Source organism: Gastrolobium bilobum, unplaced genomic scaffold (assembly GCF_033153095.1).
Source record: "Gastrolobium bilobum isolate Gb01-03AN ecotype WA unplaced genomic scaffold, APGP_CSIRO_Gbil_v1 utg23917, whole genome shotgun sequence".
Taxonomy (NCBI): Eukaryota; Viridiplantae; Streptophyta; class Magnoliopsida; order Fabales; family Fabaceae; genus Gastrolobium; species Gastrolobium bilobum.
This window is the reverse complement of record NW_026896024.1, coordinates 11,386-36,700: the sequence shown is the minus strand read 5'-3', so window position 1 is coordinate 36,700 and position 25,315 is coordinate 11,386. Positions and strand designations below refer to the sequence as shown.

Genomic DNA, 25,315 nt, shown 5'->3' with positions numbered 1-25,315 from the left:
GAAAATAATTCCCCAAGACTCCATTGATGTGATGTTATCTTGACTCTTCTGTGCTCCAATGCTTCGCAACAGGATTCCTCCTCTTGATTCTTCAAATCGCTCTCTATTTATAGTGAAGAAACCATATCTTTAATTTCCCATAGGATCTTATGGAATCATCACTGAAATCTCAAATCATATCTTCAATTAGATGATTTTATAGATTATATCTGAATTATATAGCAACTGGACGTTCAAATGTTGAAATCAACATTTGAACGCGCTAAATCTTGCATTTTTTTCTGACACAGAACATTCAAATGTTGATTTTAACATTCAAAGGCGCTCTTAATCAGCCATGTCCTTCTCTCAGCGCGTTTGAATGTTGACAGTGACGTTAAAGCGCTGAGCAGTGCATTTTTCTTCTGTTACATGGCGTTTTAATGTTGGAATTAACATTTGAACGCACTCCTTGGCTATGATTTCTTTCATGCTAGCGCATTCAAATGTTGACTAGAGCGTTTAAATGTTGGAGGGCATTTAAATGTTGTCTAGAGCATTTGAATGTTCTCCTCCGGTTCTTCATATTTTCTCAGTAGTTAGCACATTTTAACGTGCTAAACAACATTTGAACGTGTTTCATCACCACTGTAGATTCAACTTCTTGGATGAACAATTATCTTCCAATTCCAATTTCAATCTTTAAATCCATTCTTGCTCAAATTTGTATTAATTTGCCTTCAAAACCAATAAGAACAAGATATGTTAGATAGAAATCTAATTGTTATTAAAAAAAAAATCTAATTTCCATAATTTTCAATATAAAACCTAAGTATTCATGCTCTTGACTATATAATTCATGCAATATTAGTCCTATAAACATGATAAACTAGAGGTTTATCAATGGTTCAACTATTCCAATCATAAAAGATGTAAAACCTATGTTTTTTGTCTTATGATATTTAGATTTTGAAACAAGTTGTAAACAAAAGACCAAATCAAATGGAAAGCCTAATGGAAGATTGTAACTATGTTTGCTAAGTGATAAGTGTCCAAGACACTATGTTTTTATGGTTAAAAAGAGTTCAAATAACTATTAAAATAATTAAAAATATAGTGTTAAAACAATAAAACAGTAAAACAAAATGAATTGTCAACAAATAGAAGATTTTGAATATTTGTTGTTGTTTCAGGTTGTTGAAACTAGAATAACAAAGTGCCAATATGATAAAGACGAGACAACAGTGGAATCCGCGGAGCAATAGGAAAATCAGAAATCAAATAATAAATAAAATAAAAATTGTAACGTTCGCTCCACTGCTCGCTAAAGCGAGCAAGTGGGCGAGCAGCTCGCAAAGTTCCTCGCTATAGCGAGAAAGTGGGCGAGCAACTCGCAAAGTTCCTCGCTATAGCGAGAAAGTGGGCGAGCAACTCGCAAACCAGCAAAAAGTGCTCGCTGAGCAGCTCGCTTAAGCGAGCTCCTCAGCGAGCGGGTCCAAATTTCAGAAGCCCAAATTTCACCCTTTAAATACAACGAGAAGGAAGCCGTGAAAAAAATTCTGGAACGCAAAGGAAGAGTCAGAGACCGAGACGAATCAAAAGAAGGAGCGGAAGAAAACACTGGATCGTTGCAGAGGAGAAGGAATGAAGCACTTCTGCATCATTGATCATCACTTTTAGACAAGTTTATCATGAACTCGGTTTCTTTTATTGTTTATGTCAATTCTGCCTTTATAATTATGAGTAGCTAAATTATTTTAGTAGTTAGGAAGATACAGAACCAATGGGTTCTTAGTTGATGTTTGTTTATTCTTATGAACTACATTCTTGTTTCTAAATTATGCAATCAATCTAATAGTTATGCTTAGTTTTATTTATGACTTGATCACTCGTAGATAAACATATGAGTCATATATGACAATAGGGATGTTGGTATGTGATTCTGATTGGTTGATTGCTGGAATTTGCATGATCTAGGGATAGACTTGTGAATTTTATAACTGTGAGTTCTTGTGTTAATGCTTATTTTATGAAAAAGTACTAAGGGATTAGGCTTTGGATTAGAATAAAGAATTAAATTATCAAGGGATTGAGATTTAGTCAATTATAAAAAGAGCTGTTAATAATTTAATCTTAAATGTAATCGTAAGAATAGGCAAACTCATTAAGAAACCATTGGGAAAGTTGAATTCTAACTAGGCCTTTTTATTAAAAATCTTAACTCAATTTCTAGTATTCTAAATTCTGAATTTAATTTCTAAAATATTAAAAATCAAAAATAGTTTTACAAATTCTTCTTTTAATTAAATCACAATATTCTCAAAAAATCTTTAATGATCGATCCAATTTTAATTAAATAAATATATTATTGTTTGGTCATCAATCCTCGTGGGATCGACAACTTTCTTATCACTTTATTACTTGTACGACCGGTACACTTGCCGAGTTCGTCAACACTAAGATCCACATTATCTTAATTTGTCCTTTATGTTTCCCGGTTGTTCAACTATTCCAGTCACAAAACGATGTAAAACCTATGCTTTTTATCTTATAATTATAATTTTTAGATTTCGTACCTCACGGGGACATGTGAAACAAGCCCAATCCATAGAAATAGAAATTGCATATGCTAAATTTTACACGTTCTTTCGTTGTAAGTTTTTCTGGAGGAGATAAAGATAAAAATACCTTGAGTGCTCCTAGGTAATATTTTTTGAAAAATTAAGTCTGTATTTTGTGGTGCTATTAGTATTAAGTGTTGGAGATAGCGACAAGTATGGTATATAGGAGAAAAATGAGAATTTTTGGTGAAAATGTCCCAAGGACTTTATGTAAAAACGGCATAATTAGATTACCTAGTATAATAATTTATACACTTTAAAAAAAGGGTTTAATGTGTGTACTTTCAAATGATATAATTTATGTTTTTTACCTTTCATGACTATGTATTTCGGAGAGTATATAGTTGTAATATAAAAGTTATTTTTTTCTCTCTCCACGTGATAAGTACTTGAAAAATTTCTAAAGAAAAAAAAATCAATTTTAATATAACTATATATTTTCCAAAGTACATAATTATATGGTGATAAAAGGATATAAGTTTATATCTTTTAAAAGAATAAATAATTTTCGCTTAAAAAAATTAAATAGACCTTTTTCATTGGGCCATATAATCAAGGCAATCTTTGGAATGCAGAGATTAAAAGTTTAAAACCATGACTGTTCAAGTGGCCACGTTTAAAGGAGCATTTGGTATGAGAGATATTTTTTTTAACCGAGAAAAAAAGATTGTTAGAGATTTGGTAGAATTTTTTTATTCAGGATAAGTTACAAAAAAGTGTTTGGTTGACCAAAATTTTGCAGGAAAAGTTGGGTTAATTTTACTGATGCTATGTTTGGTTGATGGTAAAATATTGATGAGAATGTGAATGAAATTATCAAAATACCCTTGATTTTTTTAATATGCCATCATCGAATGTAGCTTTTTTTAGGAAAAAGTGAATCAAATGTACCTGTTGAGAATCCAAAATCAAGGGGGGAAAAATACCAAACATTAAGTGGGACAAAAATTTATCTTTGTGTAGTTCAAAAAATAAATACTGGGTAAAAAAATTTGCTAGCATTTTGTTCACAATACTCATACCAAATATGGTAAATAAATATTCTTCACCTGACTTTTTCATCATTCCATACCAAATACTCATACCAAACATCCCCTGGGGTGTTAGGCAGAGGAGAAATTTTTTTTTAGCCGAGAATCTCAATTTTCAAAAATATGATTTTTACATTTAGTTTATGATAATATCCGTAAATTTAAAATTTAGAAAAATTCAGTTTCCCGAAATTCTTAAAGAATCCCGCGTACCAAACACCTTAGGGGCCGTTTGGTAGATAGTTTTTATCAAGATTCCTGGGAAACTGATTTTTTCTAAATTTTAAATTTTCAGATATTATCGTAAACTGAATGTAAAAATCATATTTCTGAAAATCGAGATTCTCGGATAAAAAAAAAAAAAATTCCTCTACCAAACGTCCCGTAAGTGTGTAACAGTTATAATTGGAGACATGAGATTTGTCTCACGTGAACGTGGAAGAATCGTCCTTCAACACTTGCTCCAAATTAAGTAGCGAGTTTGTATGTGAAATGAAATAATAAGAGTTTTATGCCAACAATCTATTGCGGGGTGTCCTCTCTGTTTCATTGCTTTATTGCCCTCCCTACTTGCTCATAGTCACAAGAAGCAAATGTAAAGAGCTCTGTTTTACTTACCAAAAAAAAGAGCTCTGTTTTGAGCACAAACCAAACTAAAGTTGTTTGTCAAACGAAATAACATAAACTAAGCACATATAGAAAAGTTAAATACATGTAGAACATTACCCTATCGAGATAAACAAATTAAATTATGTGAACCACGCAACATCTGTCCAAACTTAAAAGAACTTAGCCCTTAAGATATTCTATTCTCTTCAATTTAATCTTTAAAACATTTAAACGTTCAAAATAATCATCCGCGTATAACCAAATTGGAAATCTTGCCCAAAAAAAAAAAAAAAGATATGTATAAATCATTTGGTTTAGGGATCGACTGTATCTTATTTTTAAATATTATGATCATTTTCATACAAATTAGTAAGGCAAAATTATTTTTGTTGCTGACACATATTTTTTTAGGATACGACGTCGAATTTTAATTTTTAAAAAATAATAATAATAGGTCTCGTTTGATCTCTATGTTTGCCTTCTTAACCCAATTAGTAAATTAGTGAGCTATGAATGTTAAAAAAAAAAAAAAAAAAAAAATTAGTGAGGTATGTCAAATCACATGGAGGAATATTAACGAGACTTCGAATATATCTTTTTTAGGCTTTACCACCGCAATGTCCTAACTCCTACCCTATCTATGACTCGTCTGAGTGGAAACAAAGAGGTCAACGCTTTCCCTTGATGACGTCATCGTCCACGTCATTTCCAGCTCGCGTTCAATATATATTTTTTAAATAAATAATAATATTACTTTATTGGACTTTTTGGCTTTTGCAGTGTGAATTTCATGATTCATAAATGTTTTAAAAGCTTGACAGTGGCAGTGTACCCTTCATTCATTATTCTTCTTCTTCTTCATCCAACTAGTTATTACTAACTGCTTCCATTCAACACCACTACCACCGACACCATGTATGCACACACCAACACCCCATTCTCACGCGCCGCCACAGCATCACCCCTTCCCTCCTCGCCTTCCCCATCAATGCACAACCTCTTCTCCGAACTCAGCGAGTTCGACTCGCTGCACGAGACTCTCCCCCAACTCAACAACTCGGAGGTGAGTTACAATAATAACAACAGCTGTAGCAGTGGTTATAGCAGCTATACTGGGTCACCAACTTCTCTGGTTAGTCCCACCTTTATGCAGAGGAGCGTTAGCAGCCATTCCCTTCACAGGAATGGGACCCACCACCCTCTTTCTGCTCTGTTCTCTGAGTTGTTCGACTCGGAGGACTCTCCGGTGAGGAAAGTGTACAGTACCAGTGATCTTCAGGTACACCTTTATTCATTTTTGTACATTCATAGTCTCATACTTTACTCAGAACTAGTGAAATGATCTTGTTCAAATTATTAGTATATGATTTGTTTATGTGTCTAGTTAAATATTACACGATATTTTTCTTACAATATCTAATTATGTTTATAAGAATAAAGTTTCATTTGTTGCGGAGTGAAATTCTGTTTTATAGACTAACAAGTTTAGAATAGTGTTGTAGAGAATGACATGATAAGTGTGTGTATTAGCAAGATCCAAACGTGCCACCAACCACGGATTTGATGGTTGATTAATGTATCAGCTCAAACATACGCGCGAAGAATCAGTAACTTTATAAGATATAGGTATCAGTGTTTAGTGGAGTAATTTTCGTGAGGCAGAGGATAAGAGATAAGCTACTAGAGTGTGTAATTTGGGCACATGGCGTTCCATACTTTGTCTGTGCTTATGACGTATTTTTTATAGTTGCTGATTCAACAAACCATGATAAATCCCATTAATGCCATAATACCAAGACTAGGTTGTCGTGCTGTGTATTATTGTTAGAATCATCATTTTAGTTGATAAAATGTTATGTATTTAATGCTTGAGTATGACTTAGGTTACTGTTTTGTCTTATATTAATAAATAAAACATAGTGTGAATGGAATCAGGGAATTTTTGTAAGTAGTGTGACGCATCATATCACATGTTCAATTAATTTGATAGGTGAGATTACGACATTAATCACTTTATTAAATACATTCGTTAGCATAAATTTGAGCCAAAGTAATTTGGGAGAATTTTTCTGTTTTTGTCTACTTCCATTTTTGTTTCACACACATAAAAATGCATAAGGGTTAATTTTTCTTTTTCTATCTCTTCTCCTCACATGATCTTACTCACATATTTATATACATGTAAAGACATAATTTATCCTCTAAAATGTGAAAAAATTTAATTTTTTTTTTTTTTTGTAATCTGCATTAATTAATTAATATTGTTGTTGTTGTAACATGCAACATTTGTACAGAGGATTAATGGAATACAGCGTAATCATTACTCGGATAGTCCATTGTCAAGCGAAAGCAGTATGATCATAGAAGGGATGAACAGAGCCTGCCGATATAGCCCGGAGGAGAAGAAGGTGAGAATTGAGAGATATAGAAGCAAGAGGAACCAGAGGAACTTCAACAAGAAAATTAAGGTTCAGCCTTTTTAAATATATTATTTTTATTATATTTACTTTTAGTAGCTTTCTATGTTTTACTTTTGTGAATGAAAACCCTGGGCTGCACAACTTAAACTTTTTAAACACTGAAATTTGTATTTCATCAAAATTTGACGATATATTATCCTTTTGCATTGGGAAAAAAAGAAAAAACTAAGCCTTGGACGAATTTGAAGGAACCATGCCACAAGTCTACAAATATAATGGATGACACTGTGCTAAGACTTAAGAGGAAAACCACTATCAGGCTTCCTTTTTGAAACTTGCTTCATGAAATTATCATTAAAGTCATATCAAAGGTCTAATTAAGATTTAAGGGATATAGCAAAAAGATAATCTATTTAATAAAATCCTGGTTTAAAAAAAAAAAAAAAAAAGTGAGTCATTTTCAATATATTAGGACAAGAATTTGCTCCCCATGTTCATTGCTTGATAGTCCCCTGCTGCCAGCACAAAAGATTATACATAATTGTGCTTTTAGGTATATTCTAGTGTATTGCAATAGGTCCAGAATTTTGTTTAGTATGAAAATCTTCTCACGGATTTGTCTTATTCTTTAAGATTACCAGTAATCCCATTACTGTGAAGATCTTGGAGAAAAGGATAAATCAGGCATGTTATTAACCATATACCATTTATATTACTCTCCAACTAACACTATTCTGTTTATTGTCTCTAATGGTCCACCAATATATATACTATTTAATTATGAAAAAATTACTGTAAAAATATTAACTTATTTTTTTCTGGGAATCAGTATGCATGTAGGAAGACATTGGCAGACAGCAGGCCACGCATCAGAGGAAGGTTTGCTAGGAATGACGAAATTGACAAGAACCCTCCAATTCAGTGGAGCCACATTGGTGTTGGAGAGGAAGAAGATGTGGAATGTGAGAATTGGGTCAGTATCTTTGATTCCTTAGTTGCTGCAAATCTTGCTCAGGAGTCTCAAGACAGTTCCTCCTTTGGTCTATTGTATTAGAAGAATTTCATGTTTGATAAGTTTAGCTAGTTTTTTTTTTTCTAAATGTTATTTTTTTTTTTTTTGGAAATATTACAATCGGTTCATTGCTTCGCAACTAATCCGATTCGGGGCGGGTCTAGGATTAAGGCTTTAAACCCCTCCCAAAGGTGGTACTGGAGAGATTCGAACACATGCTCTCACCCCCACCTGCTTAGCTCTCATGCGCCAACTGAGCTACCACCATTTGGTTTCTAAATGTTATTATTATATAAGTGTTATGGTGCTCTTTAGTTTAGATCAAAATAGTAATGTAAATATAGTTATTTGAGTCATGTCCATGTGACAATATGCAATTTGTAGACTTTAATCTAGGGTGATGTTTTTGAGTTCCCTTTATCTTTTTATAGGACTCAGCAGCAATGTGTTAGTTATTGGATCAAAACTTTGGCAATAGTTGTAGTTGTGGTTAAAGTCTACATGATGTAATTGTAGTTTTATATCATATCCTTTTTGTTGAAGCACTTACGAGAAAGAGAAAAAATATAGTGACCATCGCTCACTTACGCTATGGGGGCGGTGTACCTAGCTATCACTTTCTTTACTGTGAATTTGGGACAACAAGGTGCTTCGAATTTCTTTTCAAGTTCAACCAATAAAGGCTTTTCAGTACATAAAAACATACAATTCTTGGATCTTTAGGAGCGTATAAAGCAGCACAAAGGGGCAAACAATTGGCTTCTTAGAAGGTTTGAGCTATGAATATTGGGATGGTTCAAGTGCAACTTTGAAGATAAATCGATGTTATAGGGACTAAAGAGTCAAAAAGCATGAAAGGTGGGGGCATAACACAAAATAATCTTAAGTACTTAGAAGGTTTGAGGTTTGAATAGTGCACTTTCGGTGAAAAAGTCAAGGCAAGAGTTGAAATCAAGTCCTCGTGATATATGCTTCGCGTTATTTGAGGTCAAAGACATAGGACATTGACAACAAATGGTATACACGGATTATAATTAACGAACAAAAAAAAAAACTTCATTAAAGTGATTAAATAAAAGTATATTCACCTTTAATTTAATTTTAAATGTATAGAAATTTTATTAATAGAAAAATATATTAACTCACTAAATAATGTAAAAAAAAAATATTCCAACTTTAAAATAATATCATGGATAATTAACAAAGATGGCAAACATTGAGAAGATAGTCATTCAATTGAAGCTATCTCATTTATGATTTCAATATCATTTTTATGATCTGAAGTACCGAAAGTCTGAACTCCAAAGTAAGTTTTTGTTATCATATGAAACATATTTGTTTCAATTTATTTATTTTATATTTAAAATTTATTATCATGAAAAATTTATTAAGTAAGTTTTTGAAAAAAATCATAAAATTTAAATTAACCAGAAACGCATAAATCAAGGTTCACTTACGTTTATAGATTGCCATTGCGACCTTAGAGCATATTTTAAAAAATAATTCCAAAAGTTCAGAAAATTCTAAGGAAAATTTTCAATATAGAAATTACGAATTCAAATCTTATAACCTTGATGGATAGACTCGGATTTACTGAAGGAAAAAACTACCATGAAATTTGTCATCAAATTACTTTTGAATTATTTGTATTATTAAAATGAACATAACACTATATTCAACGAATGCATGTGTTGGGGTGTCTTCCTTTCTTTAATGTTTTGGTAGCTAGGCATGCAAGGCATTATTTGTATATGGCTTAATATTGAACAATCACTCCAATAAATGTAATCATTCTTCATTAATGTCAAGATTCTGGAAGAACAAACTGCAAAAAATTTCCCATCTGTAAAACTGGATGAAGAAAGTTCATTGTGAAAGATTAGCTAGTGTCTTAGAATACCTCTATAACTAACTAGTATAGAGAATATCATATTATTTCTCAAATTATACTTTAACTATAATAAGTTAATAACAATAAAATAGAGAAATATAAATTTTTAAAACTTCAATTGATAAAGCAAACGTTCTTCATTCTTTGTACATGAATTTGAGTTTGTACATAGCTTTTTACATTTTACATATTTTATATTGAAATTTACATCCTAAACTATTTTACATCAGTTTAGTACATAGACAACATCTTAGCTGCTTGAAGTTATAAATTTGTACATTGCTTCATCCTCATCTAGTGTATTCTAGATGTTTCCACTCTATCTTGATAAAACACGACAACCACTTCTTGATTTCCTAGCTAGTACGATATAAAACTCCGAACAATCTTCATTGAAGTAGATGGATATCCCTCATCCTTCACTTGTGAAACACAAATTAGGCATGATGCTTCTGTGGAAATGTTAGTATAAAAATAAACACATATGAGAAAATCTAAGTAACATTGAGATTTTCTAACTATAACCAGTCCAGCTGCAATAACTGAAAATATCATTCTTTCAAATATATTCATAATGAGAAAATAATAACAAATAATAAACATATAACAAATTGTGTAATATTTAACTGAAGCTATTAAAGCCCAAATTTTGTAGGTCTCTGCACGTGAGAGATTTTGATTGGCGGAACTCAAGCCAAGTAAGGCGTCCTTACAATATTATCGTCTGAATCTCAAACCTTTGTGGGTCAGTTCACATTAGAATCATACAGTTAAAATTTACACATTCTATTAATATATTTATTTGGTACCAAAAGAATTATCAGTGTTATAACCAACTTCAATAAAAGATAAAACTAAAAGTAGAAATGAAACCAAATAGAAGAAAAAAAAATTCAAGAAAGGAGTTTGACAAAGTAACAGCATTATCACATCTTTTCTTAAAAATCATCTTTAAAAAAAATAGCTGAGAAGAAGAAGAAACACGATAGAATGTATTGCACTCTCAATATTACCTTCATCTTTTTCTTTCCTTCTCTTTTCCCTTCTCCTTTCTCTTTTCTCCTTCTCCTTTCTCCTTTCCTTTCTCTGGGGTTCCTTTCTTTGTTCTCTGTTTTCCTTTCTTTTTTGTCAAGTGAATATATATATAGTTAAAATCTAACAAAAATCTAACTAAATAATCATTACCTAGATAAAAAAAATTAAGTACCATTATCTCTTCAGTTACACGTGTTTAATTAAATTTTATATGGCGTCACTAGTCAATTTTGGCGCCCCAGCCAATTTTACATTGCATGGCGCTACTAGCACCTTTTTCCCCCTAACATTACGAAGCTATTAACGCCACTACCAGGCATACCTCGGCGCTTCAAGTGCTGATTTTTTTTTTTAATTTAATGGTGCATTTTGTGCCAGAGCCAATTTGTAGATGGCGCTTGTAGCGCCCCCTAAAATACATATTGGAGCTGCAAGCACCAATTATTTTTTTATATTTTTCTTTTCAATTAATAATTTTTCAAAAAAATTTGAATATCAAACCCTCTCTTGAGAAATTTGTATGTGCAACCTCTTCAGAGAAGAAATAATATATTCCATCTTCTAAATGGTGAAAAAATCGAATAATCATCTAGCGTTCACTAAGGGCCTGTTTGGTAGGAGTGATTTTTGTAGAATCTTGGAAAAGCTTGGTTGGGAATGTAATATATCTATGTTTGGTAGAGGAAATCCAAAAATTTATCCTTGATTCCAATTTCTCCAGTGTTTTGATTGTAGTGCAAATAATGGAGCCGAATACCATCAACAAATACCACAAATTATGTGGTATTTCCATAATCCAGTTTCTTGGAGAAATTTGACATATTTTTTGGGTTTTTTTTCCCTTGCTTGAAATTTTTCGTCGTCTCTACTCACTTTATTTCTTTACCTCTTTCGAGGCCTCAAATATGTTCCTTGTCCTCGTCTTCGTCTTCTTCCTGGGAAGAAGAATTTCAATAACACAAATTGATGAATGAATGTTCCATTTCATGTACTGTTCTAAATCTAATTGTGCTTATGTTTTGTCTTTCTCTCTTTCGCAACATGATTTCGGCTTTGGAATTCTTCTTTCCGTTTTTATTTTGTGTAGTTTTTGGATTTCAGTTACCAGATCTACGTTTTATTTTGGGGGTTTGTTAAATAGATCAGCGTTTGGATCCGAGTTAAAAAAAGGTTCGCATCCAGTGCTATATAAGAAACGGGTTTGGTGGGGGTGAGATGCTGAAACAGGAAAGGAGTGATTGGAGGCCATGAGGTGTCTTTTCTAAATACACACAAGAATGATTCTTGAGAGAAATTAAGAAATACAAAAGTTTAGATGGATTCCAGGGAGCTGGAATGCAAATTGCAGGTTTTTGGATTTTGATGGATAAGGTTATTATTGTAAAATTATCATATATTCCTAGCAATTTTTTACAATCAACCAAACATAGTCTAGGCAAATTGGTCCAACATTCTCGAAAATATTTTGGCTTACCAAACAGCTTTTTAGTAACATTTCCTTCAAATTCAATTTCACAGCATATTCTTGGGAGTCGTAATTCCTGAATAAAAAAAATTTCTCATCTACCAAACGTCCCCTGAAGAAGAACTTGTAATCCTTCTATTTGCATAGGGAAGATTTTTCATGTTCAAATCATTGTGTGCATTTTTTTTCTTTTCTATCAATCTTTGCAATTTTGTGTTTTCTGCATTTTGAGCCAACTTGCTGACAAGTCGCCTCCAAATGTCAAGTTGGTGTGCTCAACTTAGAAATCTATTGGCTTCCGCTCATGGAGGAACTTCATCCCAACCCAATGGGACATTCTAAACTTTTTTTTTTGGAGGTTTGACATTCTAAACTTTTGTATTATATAACATTATCATACATTTATATATAATTAAGACCCCACTTTTTCTTCTTTTTCTTTTTTCTTATAATGGTGGGACCCACTCATTTTCTCTCTACAACATAAGATAATTATCTTATATAAAAGGAGATTAATAAAACCCTATAATTAATCGATAATTATCTTATGTAAAAGGAGATTAATAAAACCCTATAATTAATCTTAATACTTCAATAATATATATAATTGATTTTGCAGTTCAAAATTTATTATAATCAATCTTTCATGATGCCACTCTCTTTTTTTCAATGTATAAGTGTATTGCTAATCTAAATCTTTTTTAAACTATTTACAAAATATTAAATTATGAGAAAATGTTTTTCGCACATCAGTCAAAATGACACCATATGAGTTTACATTTAGAATTATGCTAATTAATCACATACCTTTACATATACATTACTTCATCTTTATACAATTTACTATTTGATTACAATTGATCTTACCTCGTTTCTTATACACTTACATTCTGATTTTATCACATTTGTCTGATTGTAAGCGATATGTGCACTCACAAGATTTGTACCAAACATTATTCTTATATTATGTGAAGGTAGCAGGATTTTATTTGTGTAGCCTTGTAGTAAATATGCACATAAAATAAAAATTTGTTATCCAACTTAAATATAATGAAAAAATACATAAAACTAATTTTCAACTATGGGTTATGTGCAAACGAAACTTCTATATGCTTTGAAACTATTCAACATATTCCTTTAAACTCATCAAATAATTCATAGTATGGTATATTAATGACCACCTTGTACATGTACAGAAAATCTTGGGAGTGAACATGCACAGCTTGTTGAGTTTAAATAATCATATTAATAGGTTTCAAAGCACATAAGAATTTGCTGCATATAAGTCATAATTGAAGGAAATTTCGTGTATTTCACCCTAAATATAATCATATAAGTAAATGATGTGTGTGCATACCATGCATAACTGGATAGCACCTACTCCCCGCTTGTTATGTTTTTTAAGAGCGCATATAGTTTACAGCGTACAAAGCACAAACTCTTGAATAAAATCATAATAATAAACTCTTGAATTTTTATAATCCTTGAGGACTCCATCTAATTATAGACTCATCGTTAAGAAAGTATAAAAGAAAAAAAGTAACTTATGCTTTATTCAGTCAGTCTATTTGACAATCTTAAGTTTCCAAAAAATTTGAAACCAATTCTTTTATAGGTATGCTCTCTTTTTTTATTACAATGAGAATCGAATACTACACACACTACACTATACACACCCCATACCATTAGGCTAACTCCAGTGGTTTTTTTATGGGTATGCTCTAGGAACGTGCATGGGTCGAACCGAATCGAATTTTTTAAAAAATTGAACCGAATTGGTTTAAATGGTTTGGTTCGGAAGTGGTTCAGTTTGGTTCGAAACTGGTTCAGGTCGACCCTCTTTTGAAAAGAAAAAAAATTAAAAATTTAAAAAATAAAGTTATAAAAATCAATTTGGTTCGGTTTAAAAACGGTTCGGTTCGGTTCGGTTCGGTTCGGTTCGGTTCAGTTCTTAAATTGGTTCTAAAAACCAGTTCGGTTCATGAACTGGTTCTTTAAAAATCGGTTCGGTTCATGAACTGGTTTTAAAAATTGGTTATTTTAAGGGCGGTTCGGTTCATGATTCGGTTCAGTTTTTTGGTTATTTTGCACACCCCTAATATGCTCTAGCATGTAAAGCAAGCAACCTCCCATTTTTATATTACCTACTTTATAGTTTGCTTTATTTTAGAATGATTAATTTAAACTCAAAATTAGCTACCTTTTCTGCTTTTTACTAATCATTACTAAGGGGGTCTTACATATATTACTTGAACAAGTTGTGAAATTGAGAATTGATACAGCACATATATTATATTTTCCAAGTCTGGTGGAGCTTTGAATTTATGTTCCTCTCAAAGCTAAAGGCTAAAGCTTCTAAGGTAACAAACAAAGGTGGGGGAGGACGGCCAAATTCATCTTTGTCTGCCGGCGGTGTGTTAGCCACTAGGTTAACGGGGGGCTATATAATATACAAAAAAAATGCTAAAAATGTAAAATGTAAAGTGAAACCCAATTATTGTTACTTTTTTATTTTATTTTGGGTAGTTTGTTTTTTCTTTTTCTTTTTTTTGGGGGATGTTATGATCACCTCAAAGCGTTTAAAAGGGGGGGGTGGGGATGTTATGATCACCTCAAAGCGTTTAAAATAACAAAATCTTTATGAATTGCTAATTTTGATATCAATCTAGTTGGAGTTTTGAGGTTCAACTTCTTAATTGCACCGGCAAGGAATTAGCCTATATATCCCAATAACTAAAGTTGAACTCTAGTTAATTTGTACATGTATAGTGCCAGTTAATTTCTACAAATATACAGTATATACAGCACAGAATCAGTGTTGGTGTTTCAAATTCACAGATAGAATATTCCATTAACTACGCAAAAAGGTCCAATGAATTCAAAAAAAGGGAATTTTCTTCTTCCCTTTATGTTGAATTGTTGGACGCAGAAAACCACACGATCGATGCTCAATTATGGAAACCCCACCCCTCAACAAGAAGGAATAAATAAGTGCATGATATACGGATAATGGATGTCATTATAATGAGCTAAGAGCTAGGAATGCAACACCTATAAGGTTGGAAAAGGCTTTCTTAATCATGATGACTCGAGTTGATTAAGTAAAAAGATCATGTGGGGTACCAAAACTACTATACCATTGTCAAGCACAAGTGTTTAACTATGAAAAAAGCATGAAATTTATATAGTGAGAGTAAATACATATTTTTTTGTCCTTAGCAAATTTCACGATGTCCATTTTAGTCCTTAGCAAATAAAAAGGTTCATCGTGGTCCCTAAGAAATTTAAAATGGGCTCATTTAGTTGAAATCGTAGTCCCTCATAAATTCAAAAAAAAACCCATATTAGTCTCTAAAAAGACTAAAATGGATCCATTTTGAATTTCTTAGAAACCACGGTGGGCCTTTTTATTTGCTACGGACTAAAGCAGACATCGTGAAATTTGCTGAGGACCAAAAAAGGTATTTACTTATATAGTAATAATCAAAATATATATTAACAACACATGGCGAGCAATACCTGTTTGCAAGTGCACTAGGCCCGACCACTACTTAGGAAACTTCCCATCTTCTTTTTTTCTCATAGACAGAGAGAGAGGCAGAGAGCAGCCTCCCCTTTTCACCAGTTCAAATGAAGAGACCCACTATTGATAGCAACTCCGTTAATTATAGTAAAAGGTTACATGGGAACAGTGGCGGACCAACGTTGGGTCAGTGCGCGCATGTGATTTTGGATTTTAATTTATTTTTTTGCAGTTATGTAGGTTATTATTTGTCTCTTGGATCAATATTTATAGTAGGAGTAAATATCATTTTAAGTCTCTAACAAAAAATATGGTCTCCGTTTTAGTCCCTTATCAAAAATTAGTCTCGAAGAAGTCCCTAAAAAATTCAAAGTGGATCAATTTAATTAAAATCGTGATCCCTCACAAATTCAAAAAAGACATACATTAGTGTCAAAAAGACTAAAATAGGTTCACTTTAAATTTCATAGGGACCAGGTGACTCTTTTTTTTTATAATGGACTAAAGTGGGGACCGAATTTTTTGTTGGGGACCAAAAATGATATTTATTCTTATATTAGTTAGCAACATACAGAATGATTAAAACAACGTAGCAACACAAATTGATTAGAGAGAGAACTTATTCTTCCTCCCCTGTCACGTACCCATTCCCATGATTTTCCATTCTCATGATTTCTTCATCCTTGTTATGGAAGCAACTAAATTATGAGCGGGTTCAAGCGTTAATTTAAACTTTTTTTACAAAAAAAAAATTCGAGGGCGCTGCCCCGAACCCCTGCCACTAAATGTGCAGACATAGAGAAATTTTCCTAGGTCAGCCACTGCATCGAACCGTGTGGCAAAGGATGATCGTGAATATGAATACGAGGATCTAGTTGAAAATTGAGTTCATCCATCAATCAGCAGCCATAATATTACTCTCTTCTTGATATAGTCCAAGAACACATAGGAACTATTTGATATGGCTAAGCAATTGAACATTGTGAAAATGCCTTGAAATTCTGGCAGCATCTATATGAGGGTGATATAGTGGTTACGTTCGATACGACAATCAATTTTTATGTAATAATAAAAGTTAATGAGTGAGACTATAACATAAAGCCCGCGACACCTGCAAGGACTAAAGCATTAATGCTCCGTTTAATTCTGCAGCAGAGACACCCATTCAAATGTTTCGTTTGGTGGCATGTAACCTAATTTATCAGAAAAATTATATTACTTGTTTTTAACCAAATTTAAGTTTCCTCCGAAAAGGAGCTTAGAATAAAGTAAATATAACTTGCGTTGGATTGAAAATTTTATACTAAGCTTTTTACTAGTTTACCATTGAAATAAAAATTTCAAAACATACATCTCTTCCCTTCAAATTCGCTTTTAAGCAAAGTTAATTTTACAAAATCAATATTTTCCCAAATTAAATTTATAATTGCTTACCAAAACGCACTAAATTGCTAAAAGCAACCAACTAGAGGCTGAAATTATTAATGTCATCGTGAGAAGCACCCATGGTAGTTAAAATTTTCATTTATCATTACGCTTTTTTATTTTTATTATTTATTTTTTCATCAAAATGATTTTATCAAAATTTCAAACACTTTTATGTTTTTATGTTTTTTTTTACATTATAATTTTACGTTTTATGATTTTTAATCCTCCTAATTTTACATAAAATCTTTTTTAACTACCTTGGAAGCACCAAATTTCGCCAGAAAGTTTATTCTGATTTCCTTCACGTAAAGTGGGAATTAAAATGACTTCCAAGTCGCTTCTAAACAACTCACAATTCACTCAAAAATGAAATATATTTCATTTTACTCCTTGTGTTTAAAATTAGTACATTAAAATAATATAAATTATAAATATTGATGGTAAATACATTAAAAAAAATTACTACTACTCATTTCATTCTGCCAAAAATGACCACTTTCAAGTCGAAGGAATGCGTGACCATTTCCACCAACATCAACCATCGTATTCGTACGAGAAGACCAAAAGCAGCAGATTCAAACCGTTCAGCATCCACTCTATACAATATCTATATTCCACCTTTGGGGTTAAATTTTTACTTTTCCAAAACTACCATTATTAATTACTCAGGTTATTATTTAAAGAATGATATAAACAGGATAAAACTTTAAAAGAACCTTATTACTCGTTTAAAGATTTTTTTTTTTTGGTAATCACTCATTTAAACATAAACATAAAAGGAACGGAAGTGTAAACATTTGTTACTTACTGATTATAGTTGGTTTCAAACACATCTCAACTTCTCCAATATATAGTCATAATTCACATCAAACGCAATTTTATTAATTTTTTTATCTTAACAAAAAATACAAAATTTGAATTGACAAGCACGTAATGCCGGTCAATATGCTAGTATTGATAGATATTATAAAGAATTAGCTTACATCTTTCACCTAAAATAAAAAAGAACTAAATCACCTCTATGTCAAGTAATTAGTTCTGCTCTTAGTTTTTTTACCTTTCTTCTTAAAGGGCTTTGGATTAAACAATCGCTTGAAGGGCAATAGAAGTGGTCCACGAGGTGTTCTTCGCTTCACTCTCAATCGACCTAGAGATAATGGAAATGTACTCAGTCATATTTACGTCACAATTAAAATGGAAACATGCAAGAAGTAGATAATATGTAGGGGAAGTTACGAGTAATAACACAATTACAAAATGAAGTGCAATCAACCATATTGATCGATTCACTTATGATAGAAGGGATTAATTCTAGACAAACTGCATGAGCTTCTGGGAGGGAAAGGGCCAAAAATAACATATAGCTTTCAATAACCAAATAAAGATATTAGTCAGTGGATGGGGTACCTGATACAGACTGAACTGAAGCAAATTGATAATAATCAGATCTCACTTCACCAAAGTTTTTATCTTCCATCATAACGTCTGGCAATAAATGCATTGCAGCCGTGGAATCATCTTCTGTTTTCATCTCATCATATGCTTGCTGTGGCATCTCATCAAGTTCAACTGTATCAGTTTTCTGTTTGTCGAATTGTTCATCCTCCATTGAAGTTTCAGAAATAGATGTGTTTATCTCCAAGACTGTATGATTTGAAATTTTTAAATCATCCATTGGCAAAGCTTCATGCTCTTTGGCGAAGCTTCCTTTGCCAAGTTCAACTGTATCAGCTTCCCGTTTGTCAAATTGTTCATCCTCCATTGAAGTTTCCAAAATAGGTGTGTTTTTCTCCAAGACTGCAGGCTCTGCAATTTTTAAATTTTCCTTTGGCAAAGCTTCAAGCGTCTTGCCAATTTGTGCATTTAAATTGACATCAGATCTTTTCTCATTATTATGTTTATCATGTACAAGGGCAGGAAAAGTAATCTCCACAGATGGCGTGAAGATTTCTACTTTATGATCAATATTATGCCTACCATCTAGTTTGGCATCTTCTGAAGATCTTTGTAGTTTCTCAGACTCATGGGGTTTTACAGTATCCAATGCATTACCTGAGATGCACAAGTTTGATTGTGAATCAAGTGATTTCACTTCAATAGGGGCGCAATCAATATCTGAACAAGTAAAAAAATTTAGTTCTAACTTTGTGGCCATTGTCGGAGTGTCTATCTCCTTATAATTGTAAGCTTCAGTAGTTCCACTATGTATATTGTTCTCAAAAAAATTGTCACAGCTCACAGTGCGATGTGTTGCTATAGCACCAGATAATGAACTTTTATCTTTCTCAGGACAAATATCAAGCCTGTTGCACTGCTTGGTTAAGTTCTTAGCTACAGGTGTTGACTGATTTACTTTTTCCACAACAGGCAGGAAGTTTACCTTATTATCTGGGAAAACAGGGAAAGCATTATTTGCAGATAAGGAATCCTTGACTTGAAAACCATGAGACGGAAGGCTGTCAATCACTGAAACAAAGTCAATGGCTTTTGCAGTTTTTGATGCTTTACCGGACGCTGAAAAGGTTTTTGTCATGTCATCCAACAGGATATCACCTTCACCACTGGAGATAGCATCCCACTTTAGTAGCTCTTGATGCCAGGCTTCCTTAGAATGAGATGCATCTGATGATAAAACTTCTACTCTTATTGCCTCTTTGTAAAATCGCTTTTTCCTTAAAGAATTGGCTAAAAGAATCCTGTAAACCATTCGGAATGATATTCAAGACATCTCAAACATTGGCCCCGAAAAACCAAACACAATAAAGGATTTTAGCAAGTTCCATACCTACAGTTTTTAGAAATAGCTGCTTTAGCTCGCTCCTTGGAGAGCCCCAATAATGACAACAAGTTTGCAACATCACAAGGCCCTCTAAGTTCATTCACTGAAGGAGCACCACTTGAAAATACAATGTTTTGTCCCCGTGTCCAATCCATCAACAACTACATGTTTAACCAATATGTAAGTTTGTGCATGTCTGAATAGTGTGCTGTAATTGTCAAAATCATGTATCTTGCCTATAATCAAAGGAGGGTCTAACGATAGAAATGAGGATCATAAGATCCATCTCTATTAGGAAAGTAGAACCCAGAAACAGAGTAATGAGAATAGTTTCAGAAAAGGTAAAGTGAACCAAAACAAATTCTTTGTGGAAAGATCTTATGATTTCAGGTTTTTTATATTGTTTAAACAGTATCGACAGGAACTAATCAGTTCCTTTCCATCCACAATGAATCTCTTTACCTCCCATTAGCTCTTGACACATTCATACTTGCTTTTAGCTTTGATGAAATTATAGGATTTTAGGTATAGAGGGAGGAAAAGGAGAGAATGAAGATCTAATACTCTGAAGTTGATATTGATGTGGGGATGTGTTATGAATCTTATGATGTGATACAAAAGACAAGGCACTAATCTCTATTTATACTAATAGAAAACTCTGAATCTTAATTAATTAAGGAAACAAATTGTGAGATAAATGGAATCCAATCCTAAGAAATAATTAAGATGCTCTAAATTACTCTTAATATATAATTTAAATACCATGAGATATTTTTCATGTATTCTAACAAACTTAACACCATCAACTATAGTTATTAATTTAAGCATATGCAGATTCAATAACATACAGAACCTAGCACAGGTTTGTCTAGATCTAGATATGCTTTACAGGTTCATACTTAATCTTACACAATTGCTAATCAGCCTATGCTGAGTCTCTGCTTATAAATACAGAAGGTGCATCCTACACATATCCCCTTCACCAATAGGCACCCTATAAAGTAAACAAATTCAATTCAAAATACAAAATCTTTCTTGACTGGCAATAAAAAATGCAGAGGCATATTATTCCACAAAACTTTTACAACCAATAACACTCCAAAACGCAGAAGTTATGGTCACCAACTCACCTTAATCATAATGATAACCATATAAATAGAGGCACATTGCACTAAAAATAAAGACGCATCGTACAAGTGGTGTTGGAGGTTAAGATATTTAATTCTTCTACAATTCTGCTATGTGAGCTTAACATATGATATACCCCTATTGGAAATGGGCTCATTCTATATGTGCATTGTAATAAAACTTCTTGTCTTATTTGCATATGAAGGGCCACTTGGTGAGTAAGTCTACCAAGACACGAGATGGCAAACCTCTCATTCACATCCTCTAGTTTAACTAACAATATCATGCTTGAGAGTGTGAGAGTAAGTCTAGTAAACTGGTACCACAAAATTCAGTAAAAGCAATCCGTACATAACTTGGCAACAATACAAAAAAAAAAAGTGCAATCATGGAAAGTAAGGTAAACAACAAAGTAACAAAAAAAAAATCTTTCACTGTAGGGAAGTAGCTATTACCTTAGCACTGGAAATTAACTGTCTCCTGATTTGAATATCAGCAACAAGACCCGAGTATGTGACTTCAAAACAAACCCCGCGCTGTATGTCAATAATCCACATGTTAATATTTAGTTCCTTTTTTATTTAATTTTTAGAACATTTAAAAGTCAAGACTGAAGAGCAAACCTTAATAGCTGCTTTAACCATGGGCTGCTTCAATCTAAATGACAACTTCGTTGAAAAATCAATCGAAATAATATCTACCTGCAATTATTCTCACCATGAGCATTTAAAACATATATAAAATTGAACTTTAATCAATGAACATCATATAAGAAACTTAACGAACCTCCATTCTCTCACATGCCAGATCAAATGCAATCTGACTCAAAGGCTTCACAGCCACCAAATCGTAGGTCTTCAAAATCGGGTTACCAGAATTGAGTGCTTGAGCCTGCGAGGGGTTATCAACGCAAACAGTGAGGCGCGTGTACTGACGGAACGGAGTGGATAACGGGATTCCGAGGAGGTTACGGTGGAGGTTTGCGGACAATGAAAGAAAGGGAACGACCTTGAGGAGAGAGGAGAGGGTAAGGGGAGAGATGGAGCAACGGTTGTGATCCGACATAACGCCCTTCATCGTGCGGTTATAAGCGATTCCGGTGTAACCTAACTCCATAGCCTTAACGGCTAGCTTCGTACGATTGCTTTCGATGGTGACCTTGTTGGCGGGTGAGGATTCTGGGTACTGTATGTTAAGGTCGAAGAAGCCCATCGCTGGCGGCGAAAGAATGAAGCTCGCCGCTTGGCACGGATTTAGGAATTAAGGGTTTTGGCGGTTGTCTTGATCAGCAGGTGTACCGTATACACAAAAGTTCATCACGAAAATGTTCATAAGCATAGTAAAATGCAGTAGCAGAACCAATCAACATAGTGTTCCTAAGATCTGAGAACTTGACAGATAACTTATTAGCTTCGATTAAAGTGGCGCTAAACTTACTCGAAAGAAACCGCCCGAAATCTTCTGATCATTAGGGTTTCTGAACGCAGAGAAACAAAAAAAAAAAAAAAAGTGTTGCTGAGATTGTGAATGAGAATCTAAACGCCAATAAATTGAATTAAATTAAACTTCTGGCAAAAAAAAAATATTAAACTTCTAGAAAATCTTTAATTATTTTTTTATATTTTGAAAGTTTAGAGTTATGAGATTATTATTTAAAACTTTTAACAATAAGCTAAATTTAATAACTCGTCATAATTGTACAAATTATAAATTGTCAAAAAAAATATTATTTGAATCTTTATTATTATTATTTTCTTGATGAAGTTATATTATTTGAGTTAGTAATAAATTCCTAAGAATATTTTATTAACAAGGACATAATTAGGAATTTACGAAATTATAAGAAATAAATTATAAAATTTTAAATCATAAGGAGCTAACGACCTACAAATGAATTTAAATTTTTTTTTAAAATACAAAATACTTTTTTCTACATAACAATAAGCTAAATTCAATAACTCGTCATAATTTTTTAAACTATAAATCGTCAAAAAAAAATATAACTGAATCTTTATGACTCATTTTTTTCAAAATGAAGTTCTATTGTTGGAATTAGTAATAAATTCCTAAAATTATTTTATTAGCAAGGACATAATTACAAGTTATGAAAATATAAGAAAATTATAAATTTTTAAATTATAAGGAGCTAACTACCCTAACTGATTGTTTTGTGAGATTAAGATTGTTTCTCTCAAAAGAATGTAGGGGGGTTTGGTACGAGGGTTTTTTTCAGGATTTTCAGGAAACTGAATTTTTTTAAATTTTAAATTTTTGGATATTATCGTAAACTTAATGTAAAAATCATAATTTTAAAAATTGAGATTTTCAGACAAAAAAAAAATTCTCCTCTACGAAAGAACCCCGTAGTGCCTCAACGTAACACTGATTAAAGAGACGCTATTACATACCAAAGTTTAGCGGAAAGTCATAATGAGTATAGTCTCAAGCAAGCAAAGGTTAAGAGTACAAAAGGATAATGTCTATCGGCAAGATAGCTCTATATTAAGTAACAATTATCTATGAGCATGTTTGATGCATACTATAGGATAAGGTCTGATACTATAAGATCTGATTAAATTTTAATATTATCCAACGTTTGGTATGGTATTGTATAAGATAATATCCTCCAATATTTTAAAAATTAATAATTAAAAAAATTATTTTAATATATTAATATTGAAATGATATGTTAGTTCTTGATAATTGTATTTGTAAGCAATATTAATACATTAACCCATTATCAGGCCTAATCTCACCCTCTTAGGCCTGATAGTATAGGATAAAATCTGATAGTATAAGACCTGATAGTATAATGCCTGATAGTATAAGGTCTGATTGTATAAGATCTGATTGAATTTTAATATTATCCAGCGTTTGACATGGTATTGTATAAAATAATATATTGTATAAGATAATATCATATAGTATTTGATAATGCACTGTATAATACTATATATGATAAAAATAAATATTTTTAACAAAAATATCATTTAATAAAGAATTTATATAATTCTTCAAAAAATGTCATATGATATTAATTTTTATAAAAATTTATTGATCAGTGTGTCCAAAATATAAATTAATTTTTATAAAAAAAAATATATTCAATATTTTAAAAATTAATATATTAAAAATTTAATTTTTATTTTAATAGATTAATATTAAAATAATATATTAACTTTTGAGAATTACATTGGTCAACGATGTTAATACATCAATCTCTTATCAGGCCTTATCCCTCACCCTTAGGCCGGATTAAGTTATACATCGTTTTGATGTATTAAGAGATTATGTTGTATAAGCTTATACTATACGATGGTCACACCAAACAACTGAAAATGTCATAACGTATAGTATAAGCTTATACTATCATGCCTTATACGTCATACCAAACAGGCCCTAAGTTATACATTATTTTGATGTATTAAAGAGTTCTGCTGTATAAGCTTATACTATACAATAGTCACACCAAACAACTAAAAATATCATAACGTATAGTATAAGTTTATACTATCAAGCATTATACATCAGACCAAACAGACCCTTAATAGCGTATTAAGGTATCTCTTTAATAGTTGAAGATGAGTATTTATAGGTGTAAAAGGTTCTCCAATAATGAGTTAGAGAATAAGTGATTATTGTTTTGTTTTAGTGGGCCTCATTGTGTTAGAGGCAAGTACACTAACTTATACGTGAGCTGTGAGTTATGCTGGTGCAAGAAAGTAAAATCAGGATTATAATAAATATCTAAAAATCTTATTTTAGGAATGCATAAAGTCAATAATGAGTGTAGTCTCTATTTTAATGATAAGCACATTAAACTAAGTCAATATGGTCAAATTAGAGCATGCATTTAACTTTATATATATATATATATATATATATATATATATATATATATATATATATATATATATATATATATGGGGTAGGATACTTTGATATCGGTGTCAAATTTAAAGTTTGACACCTCATCTGAAAGTCGTTAGATTAAAAAAGATGAGGTGTCACATGCTTACAAATCAGAGTCGTTGATCTTTTTTTATCTAATGGCTCTCAGATGAGATGTCAAACTTTAAATTTGACAACAAATCCTAACCGTTGATTTTTGCCAATCAACGGTTATCATTTATTGGGAATTAATATTAATTAATAAGTTTGATTCTCAATAAATAATAATCGTTGATTGGCGGAAATCAACGGTTAGGATTTGGTGTCAAATTTTAAAATTTGTCACCGGTGTCAAAGGATCCTACCTCATATATCGTATGAACCTCGGCAAGCAATTAAGTCTCAGGCACTGGCCGACTTCGTGTTGGAACTTACTTCCTTCGAAGGAAAAGGAAAAGAAAAAGAGAATGAGGACCTCCGGACAATATACGTCGACGGGTCCT

The 25,315-nt window shown here is 32.2% G+C and overlaps 2 protein-coding genes across 2 annotated transcripts; one reads left to right on the top strand and one right to left on the bottom strand.

The window, feature by feature from the left end:
- Positions 1–5,153: 5,153 nt before the first annotated feature.
- LOC133297359 (uncharacterized) lies at positions 5,154–8,064 on the top strand. The gene is made up of 3 exons (XM_061496482.1): positions 5,154–5,519; positions 6,535–6,708; positions 7,490–8,064. Exons 1-3 carry the CDS (start codon positions 5,154–5,156, stop codon positions 7,712–7,714), a joined length of 765 nt encoding a protein of 254 aa, XP_061352466.1. The 3' UTR covers positions 7,715–8,064.
- Positions 8,065–17,946: 9,882 nt separating this feature from the next.
- Positions 17,947–22,393, bottom strand: LOC133297365 (uncharacterized). Its single transcript, XM_061496486.1, has 6 exons — positions 21,708–22,393; positions 21,545–21,622; positions 21,377–21,457; positions 19,800–19,954; positions 18,422–19,710; positions 17,947–18,161 (listed from the first exon to the last, which is right to left on the bottom strand). The coding sequence occupies exons 1-6, from the start codon at positions 22,131–22,133 to the stop codon at positions 18,034–18,036; spliced, it is 2,157 nt and encodes a 718-aa protein (XP_061352470.1). The 5' UTR covers positions 22,134–22,393; the 3' UTR covers positions 17,947–18,033.
- Positions 22,394–25,315: the final 2,922 nt, after the last annotated feature.